At 39.8% G+C, this 8,863-nt stretch overlaps 2 protein-coding genes across 2 annotated transcripts in view; both read right to left on the bottom strand.

Moving 5' to 3' along the window:
- Positions 1–481: 481 nt before the first annotated feature.
- LOC101860897 (monocarboxylate transporter 10-like) lies at positions 482–6,648 on the bottom strand. Its single transcript, XM_005099477.1, has 3 exons — positions 5,865–6,648; positions 1,500–1,637; positions 482–621 (listed from the first exon to the last, which is right to left on the bottom strand). Exons 1-3 carry the CDS (start codon positions 6,646–6,648, stop codon positions 482–484), a joined length of 1,062 nt encoding a protein of 353 aa, XP_005099534.1.
- A 512-nt stretch (positions 6,649–7,160) lies between these two features.
- The window catches only part of LOC101860656 (monocarboxylate transporter 12-like), a 9,009-nt gene continuing 7,306 nt past the window's right edge, over positions 7,161–8,863 (bottom strand). The window contains exons 6-7 of the mRNA XM_005099476.1: positions 7,932–8,035; positions 7,161–7,194 (exon numbers count right to left, since the gene is read on the bottom strand). Coding sequence (XP_005099533.1) covers positions 7,161–7,194; positions 7,932–8,035 — 138 coding nt within the window. The remainder of the gene's footprint in view (positions 7,195–7,931; positions 8,036–8,863) is intronic.

Raw genomic sequence — 8,863 nt, 5'->3', positions numbered from 1 at the left:
GAAGGGGGCAACATGTTAGAAGTGTGTGGAATTCTTTGATCGCAGCTATTTGTCAACCAATCAACCTTAACTATAAATAACTACATCCGTCAATCAACTGCTCACTCAACAAATCAGCTTTGAGTTGACCATGCATACGAACATCATGAGGCAACAAACTACTCAACCAATCAATTTTGACATAACAGAATCATCCGTCAACCACTCAATTAATCAACCTAAACAACAACAGATATTCAACTTCCCAACCAATCAACTTTGACCCTAACAACAGCATCATCGGTCAACTTCTGCTCAACCAATCAACCTAAACAACATCAGATATTCAACGACCCAGCCAATCAGCTTTGAACATTATTGCATCAGCCATCAAGTGCTCAACCAATCAACAGTAAGCACATCACCATCAACCAATTAACAGCAATCACAGCTTCACCAACCAATCAACTGCAGGGACATCTTGAGTGAAGTCCCCCTGTAATCAACCAATGGCGTCCACGTCTGTCTGAGCTCCCCTCAGGTTTCCCCAGGCATTCCTTGGCCCAGGACACACAGGTGTCCGTCCAAGTGACCGCTCAGGGTCAGCAGACAGCATCAGACACCCCTTGGCTGCTATACGATCTGTAAATATAGAAAACATTGAAATAAATTTGCAGACCCTGGCAAAAGTCTGCTTTTCTTTTAAAACTGTAGATCTAGATCAAGGCCTAAATAAAATATACAAAAACAATTTTTAGACATCAGGGATGATTAATACACCCAAAATAACTTGTGTGCACGTTTAAATCAGTGCTTACATCTGGAAATCGGAGAAGAACAAAACAAAACAAACAAAAAAATTAAGAAAGTTTATTCGGAGTTGAGAGTTGTGTGCCTTCTTGTTGAATACACAATAGACTAATTGACAAGGTGTAACTTCCTCTATTTATCATTCTACTAGACTAGATGTCTCGTTGTATGAGTCCCAAACTCCCACTAGGCTGTGCATAGGAAAATTGATGGGAAAAGAACCAGGGGACGACCAAAGATGAACTGGAAACAGACTGCAAATAGCGAAAGATCTGAAACTAATAGACAAGAAATAGGCTTAAAGTGATGTCCAGGACTTAACTGTGGACAGATCATCCTGGTCACCTCCTTCGTTTGCCTCATGGGTCTCAAGAGTTTGATTGAGGTCGGGGGGGGGGGGGGGGTGTAACTAGGGGCAACAATCGAAATTTGCAAAACGCCCTATCATTGTGAGGAGAAAAGTGTACAATTGATAATAATTATAATAATAGAAAATAAAAACAACCTACAAGGGGGAAATGATCACACTGGTGGCCGTTGGAGTTAGATAGGACAGGTTCCACTGTATTTAAAAAATCACTTTCAACATCCACCTATTTCTGTTCATTTCTCTGCTCTAGTTCACCCGTCACACCTGTATGTCACACTCACACTCACCACAGCCGTGCAGGCAGCACGAGATCATCAAGCTTTGACCGGTTTGTCCACACCCCCGGACTGTTTCCCTCTCCTCCGCGCGAAGTGCAGGAAGCAGTTCCCCACGACCATCAGGCAGCCAGCCACCACCATGAGGCCACCTCCGAGGTAAAACGCTTCGTCAAAGCTGCCGAACATATCACGGAACGCGCCTGGGGGAAAGACAGAAGAGAGAAATAAAAAAATAAAAAAATAAAAAACCAACCTTGAACATGCAACAACAATATATAATATGGTCGTTTTTAAGGACAAGTGAGTTAACGTAGATTTCAGGAGTTTCCAGAAATCTTGACCTAAATCAAAAGTGAGCCTTGCCTTACCTATACGAGAAGTTTAGCTTCATTGGTGTGTGTATTCGTTTGGTTATTCGGTTATAGAGGAAACTCCCCTTGTTTTTTTTAAAGAAGCTGAACAAGGGTCCGAAAACTTTACCTTCGATTTTCTCAAAACAGATTTTTTCGAGATAGCCCCATTGTACTTAAACGCGACCATATCAAAAGTCGGAGGTTGGTGAGTGCTCTGGTGTGGTTTTCTCCTTCTTTAAAAAAAATCAAAACATCTATCGTCCTGAGTCCTGATCTCTCCTCCTTTTCCCTATTTATTACTGTTTTGTACTGTCTTGTAGTAACACCTCTAATTTTCAGCACTTATTTGATCTAATCTAATTGTATTGTAAGTGCTGTAAGACTCTTACTAAAACTAAAAACTTAAAATTAAAGACACGTAATTTTTTAAAGGGCGTCGCTATCTATTACAACAAGTTGTGACGTTTGTGATCATTACAAGTTGGGACGTTTGCGATCACTACAACAAGTTGTGACGTTTGTGATCACCACAAGTTGTGACGTTTGCGATCACTACAACAAGTTGTGACGTTTGTGAGCATTACAAGTTGTGACGTGTGTGATCACCACAAGTTGTGACGTTTGCGATCACTACAACAAGTTGTGACGTTTGTGATCACTACAACAAGTTGTGACGTTTGTGATCACTACAACAAGTTGTGACGTTTGTGATTACGACAACAAGTTGTGACGTTTGTGATTACGACAACAAGTTGTGACGTTTGTGATTACGACAACACGTTGTGACGTTTGTAATCACTACAACAAGTTGTGACGTTTGTGATCACTACAAGTACAAGTTGTGACGTTTGTGATCACTACAACAAGTTGTGACGTTGTGATCACTACAACAAGTTGTGACGTTTGTGATCACTACAAGTACAAGTTGTGACGTTTGCGATCACTACAAGTACAAGTTGTGACGTTTGTGATCACTACACGTTGTGACGTTTGTGATCATTACAAGTACAAGTTGTGACGTTTGTGATCACTACAATAAGTTGTGACGTTTGTGATCACTACAACAAGCTGTGACGTTTGTGATCATTACAACAAGCTGTGACGTTTGCGATCACTGCAACAAGTTGTGACGTTTGTGATCACTACAACACGTTGTGACGTTTGTGATTACAACAACAAGTTGTGACGTTTGTGATTACAAGAACAAGTTGTGACGTTTGTAGCTATGACGTGCGTGATCATTACAAGTTGTGATGTTTGTGATCTCCACAAGTTATGACGTTTGTGATCATTACTAGTACACGTCGTTTGCTGTTGTTTCTTTGACCCTAATCTCTTTACCATTGCAGTTGTAGCCACCTTTTGGCAGCCGTTTGCAAGGTCTGTGACCTGAAAATGGAGAGCTTTTAAATTTTGGTTCATCTGCAGGGATGTTTCATCCCTCTCAGCCCCGTTTGACCCTGACATGACAGGCAGGGTCGGAAACCCGCCTCCTAAATGATCCACATTGTGTGGTCTGGGGAGTTAAAATGCCAACATTAAAACTAAATACTTTATATTATTCAAAACCTTTACTATTAACCTACTTTCCACCAGCTGACTCATGTAATGGGCATAATAGCACTGACTCATTTCCTGTCATTCAAAATGGTCGAATGTCAAAATTTCAGGTGGGGGGGGGGGGGGGGGGGGTAAAATAAAGTAGGCCCATGTTCTAAAGTTTGATGAAGCGCATCGACTCGTTCCTAAGTCTCATTCCTTTTTTTACTACATAATAGCGTAAATAATAATAATAATAATAATAATAATAATAATAATAATAATAATAATAATAATAATAATAATAATAATAATAATAATAATAATAATAATAATAATAATAATAATAACAACAACAATATAATAATAATAATAATAATAATAATAATAATAATAATAATAATAATAATAATAATAATAATAATCCTCTCCACAGCAAGGTCTGTGCACTTTAAAATCAGCCTTATTACCGCAGCAAACCATATCAGCTTATAACACTCAGAAATAATCTCGGCTTCCCGGGAAGCAGGCACTGCAGCAAGCAGATAATTAAGCGCCCAAACACCAACAAACTGACGAGATCTGTCCCTGTCTGTAGCCGGGTACATGTACCCATTCTCTCCTCGATGAAGTGAGGAACATTTGTGTAAAGTAAAGGGTCTTTGCCTTGGACAAAAATGTAATGTTGGGCCTCTAGATCTATTGAAAGGAAGAACGTTTTTTCTTTCTCTCTTCTATAAAAAAAAAACTATTAATGTTTTTAAGTTCCAATCTAGGCTAAGTCTGAAAATCTTGACAACATGTTGCTTTTACTAGAGGTGCGCTATTGTGAACAGGAAATGTAAACTCAAACTGATGTCTGACAGCTGGGGGCAGATAACTAATGAGTTATAATAAGCATAACAATAAACTACATTAATTATATAGCGCATTTTTCACTAGAAAAATAACATTTACTCTCGTACCCAGGCCCTCAAAAACATTTTAAACTCGTTTTATACGTTCTGGTTGATAGCTATACATTAATTAGTAGTAGTAGGTTCTGGCTTTAACTTTAAGTAATTTTGTATTTAAAAAAAAGTTATGACGCTCATTTTTGTCCCCACCAATTTTTTAAAGCAGAAAGTCATTAAAACCCCTTTTACATTTCTCTTGTTCTGCGACTCATTTTTTGTGTGCTCCTATACAATTTCATAACTTTTCGCGTATTTATAAAAATAATACTACCATCTCTCTCTCTCTCTCTCTCTCTCTCTCTCTCTCTCTCTCTCTCTCTCTCTTTCTCTCTCTCCCTCTCTCTCTCTCTCTCTCTCTCTCTCTCTCTCTCTCTGTGTGCCAATCTGTCAGAGTGCCCCCTGCCCCCCCCCTCAACCCCCTCCACTCCGAACAGAACTGTGTGTGCCAGTAAAAACCATAGATCTCATTCAGAACTGCCAAACTTCATTTACTCTAAAAGATCTCTATTTCGGAAGGATTATCAAAGTGAGGAGAAGCAAAACGTGTCGCCCGAGTACAACAACTCTGTATCCCACAAAACCAAAATTTTACAGGAGAAGGAAAAAACTCTGTCAATTCATCAAACAATGGTTGCTAAAATAAAAAGTCGGAATGTTGCACTGGTGATGTTTATTCAGCTAGCTGTCAGTCACAAAATTTGACACAAAATCCGCAACGTTACATCTAGTAGAAAATAGGGGGGGGGGGGGGGGGGGAGGTGTTTTTATATAGTGTGAGTTACAGGGTTGTTGCACTCAGGCAACGAAAGAGTTTCTCTTGTTTGGTGTATCGCCTGTGGCATGATGATGCCGTTGTGTCTTGTATTTCTCTGGCCACATTTGTCCTTTTTTTCCTGGGCCTGACTCTTCGTTTAACTGTTACTACGATTCTGACTCTTCGTTTAACTGTTACTACGATTCTGACTCTTCGTTTAACTGTTACTACGATTCTGACTCTTCGTTTAACTGTTACTACGATTACTGCGATTCTGACTCTTCCGTCTTCGTCGGACTATATGTATTACGATTCTGATTTTGAAAAAAATCCCATTTGAACTAGTGTTAACCAGTTTCTGTCGTTTTGGCTAATAGAGAAAGACACTTTCTTCACAATATCTTGATTATCGGTATGTTTCCTGTTGACACAGTAACCATTTTTGCCTGTGGCATGCACCGTCTTTATGTAAGATTCAGTATGAGTTTTACAGAACTTGAAACACAATTAGGACTGTTAAGTGCCGAAAATTAGATGTATTACAAGAGAATAAAACACACCCAAAAAAAGAAGGAAGAGGGATAAGGACGATATATGTTTGATTGGAAAGAAGGAGCAAACAACAGCAGAGCACCCACCCACCCACCCACCACCGACCTATGATACATGTATAAATTATACTTTTTACTTTTCCGATCCAGAGGCCATCTGAGTTCTTGCCCTTCGGCCTGATGACAATTACTATGACAATGCCAATATTTATTCATATCGCAGGCAGAATGTATAATATTATTTCTCATACTTTAAGCACACGGATTTCTTTACCTGACAGAGGAGGGCCCACGCAGGTACCGATGCCCTGAAACAAGAGTAGGATCCCGAAGGAACTGGACATATGCTCCTTCCCCAGGATGTCTACGATGATGACAGCCTTCTGGGATATGAACGCTCCTGTTACGATGCCGTAGAAGCCACAAATGGCGACAAACGCCACAAACGACGAGAAGAACGGGAGCGCGAAGGAAATCAAGGCGATGGCAAATATCAGGGAGTTGTAGATCATAGGTCGCCAAGGTCTGAGATAGCGAGAGTCGAGGATCAGCCCCGTCGCGATCCGAGACAAGGTGTCAAAGACTCCGGCAATTGACAAGATCAGTGTGGCGTCCGTAGCCGACAAACCTTTGGATTTCACCAACGCTGGGATGAACGTAAACGCTGCTCTGAGCGCCGCGGTGAACAAACAAATACTCAAGCAAAAACACAAGAAAGACGAGTTTTTCAGCAGGTAAAAGTGGAACAATTTCTTCCCAGCTGTCCCTCTCCCCTGCTTGTTTTCCACTGGGAAACAAGTTGTCAAAAACGATTTGAGGCATCCTAGTTTCTGGCGCTGGCGTTTTTTGTCAGGCTGAGAATAATTTATCGGTGAGCTTGTCAGTTTTTCACTGAAGCCGTCTTGCTCTGCTGATACTGATGAGGTTTTCCCGCTCGGCGAGGACTGCTGAGTGTCGTCTGTCGTGTCGTTTTCTTGAGAACATTGACCTTTGCCTTGGCGGGATTCTGACAGCAACACGCCACCATCCTCTGCTCTTGCTGCTGTTTCGGACGTCATTCTGGAAAAAAAAAAGAATACCAAAAGTATGTGTGTGTGTGTGTGTGTGTGTGTGTGTGTGTGTGTGTGTGTGTGTGTGTGTGTGTGTGTGTGTGTGTGTGTGTGTGTGTGTGCGTGTATATATTTATATATATATATATATATATATATATATATATATATATATATATATATATATATACATACGTAGTCTATCTCTGTCTAAGACAAGCATTCTCCTCGACAAAGGGCGGACAATTATTATTTTGACTGTACTTTTTACGGGAGAAGGAAACTTTTGATTTCTCCAAAATATTAGCAGGACATAAAGGCTGTAACCACAGAAATGTTTAGCGGATTTTTAATAGTATCTGTTGTTTTAGTAAGAGTTTTACCGCACTTGCAACATAATACGGTCATATAGTGCCGAAGATTAGAGGCGTTACAAGAGGGTAACAAATACAAGAAGAAAAGAGGAGAGTGCAATTAGGACGACATAATTATGTTTGATAGGATAGAAGGAGCAAACCACACTAGAGCAACTGCCAAGGACCCACATAGTCTGACCTCTGACAAAAGGGATATAAATAGACATAGGGTAAAAAACAGGGATTTCCTTGCTGTTTGAGACATCCTATCGTTAAAGTGCTACCTTTTTGGCCTCGGCTAGAAGTGAAACTGACGAAGCACAGGACACCTGTGTATTGCTCTTTAGAGTGCCGTATGTATCTATGTATATATAACCCCAAAGGTCTTGTAATTAAATTCCTGCCTGTGGTTGAATGATGCATCTGATGTGATATGTACATTTTGTCAGCTTTACTCCACTTTTCATATTGAATTTTAATTAGAGTAATAGATCTATATAATTTAATAAAAAAAAAAAAATGTATACCTGCGTGTGTTTTTACGGTCTTGTACAGCCAAGAAAAATTTCCCTCTGGGATGATAAAGTATTACCTTATCTTATCTTATCTTATCTTCATACAATGTCAGTGGTGGATCAATTTCATTTTGTCCTTAGTCTGACTTACGTCCAAGAAGGTAGCACAAAAAGGACATTTTTATCCGGAGCTGACTGGTTTGTCCTGGAGCCCACCGGTCTGTCGCCGTGGTTTTATGCACCGTGCATAATTTAGCAAAATTAGATGATTTTTTGGGCATAATTTCGGATTATTTTCCTTTATCATTCGGTGTTGAAATTAACAGAATGGCATAATATCACATTTTGGGGCTCAATTTGCATAATTTCAGAATTTTTCTTGCTTAAAACGACGAGTACAGACAGGTAAACCATGACGTACCTGGCAAACGCCCGGGCAAACTTGCGGTGCAGACTCAGGGGCCGCAACAACATGGCCACCACAAAGCTGTTCGTCACTATGGCGGTTAGGATCAGGAAGGCTCCCTGTGACGTCACAGATACACAAATTGTGTCAGGCTTCATAGTGAAATCAAGCATTCGTCAAAATAACGAAATCGAAGAAACCGATATTTTTCTCTTCGTTTGACAATTTTTATCGATTTGTGAGGCACTGTGGTGGAATCAGGCTCTCGTCAAAATAATCCAGGAGAAGAAACTTGCATTTTTCCGCAGGTTTGTGAATTTTTATCAAATTTTTTTTTTTTTTTGCTCAACACCTTTCATGCCCATTCAAGAACTCATTTCTGTGAGGATTTTTCTGAAAAGCGTTGATTAAAGGCACAACAATGTAAATTTTCAGTTACCACGGACTCTTAAGCTTATGAAATAACTAATCTTTGGCGGCTATTTTCTCACAAATTTTACCTCTGAAAAACAGGTGATCCCCATCCCTTTCTTTCGCAAATATCTTGACTTGTATCCTATATAAATGGATGTTTTTTCATCTAAATAAAAGACAAGTGAACAAGCTCCAAGAGGATACCAATAACTCTAAATGCCCCAAAATTGACGAGAGCCTGATTCCACTACGCTGCCTCACATTTTTTTGTTGGTTTGTTATGGGCTCAACATCTATTATGTTAATTACTGCTTGGATTCTACTGGAAAAAACGTTGGTCAAGGGTATAAAAAATGGAAATTTTCAGTTGCATAGTACGCTATAGCTTTGGAAGACACCCAACTTTGGCGGCCTAATGTATCATTGTTTTTACCGCTGACACTAGGCGATCCTCACCTCCTTCAACTTTTGTTCAAGATAGATGGGTATTTTTCATCAAAAGCAAGACAAATATCTATCTATCTATCTATCTA

Source organism: Aplysia californica, unplaced genomic scaffold, assembly GCF_000002075.1.
Source record: "Aplysia californica isolate F4 #8 unplaced genomic scaffold, AplCal3.0 scaffold00214, whole genome shotgun sequence".
NCBI lineage: Eukaryota > Metazoa > Mollusca > Gastropoda > Aplysiida > Aplysiidae > Aplysia > Aplysia californica.
The sequence above is the reverse complement of the archived record's forward strand: the minus strand, read 5'-3'. Positions and strand labels throughout refer to the sequence as shown.

Bases quoted from the DNA above. Each gene is read 5' to 3' on its own strand.
- LOC101860897 (XM_005099477.1), bottom strand. From the start codon at position 6,648: ATGACGTCCGAAACAGCAGCAAGAGCAGAGGATGGTGGCGTGTTGCTG. The intron at 1,638-5,864 runs GTAAAGAAATCC...TCTTTCCCCCAG, and splicing joins CGTGGGCCCTCCTCTGTCAG to GCGCGTTCCGTGATATGTTC. The intron at 622-1,499 runs GTGTGGACAAAC...CTATATTTACAG, and splicing joins GAGAGGGAAACAGTCCGGGG to ATCGTATAGCAGCCAAGGGG.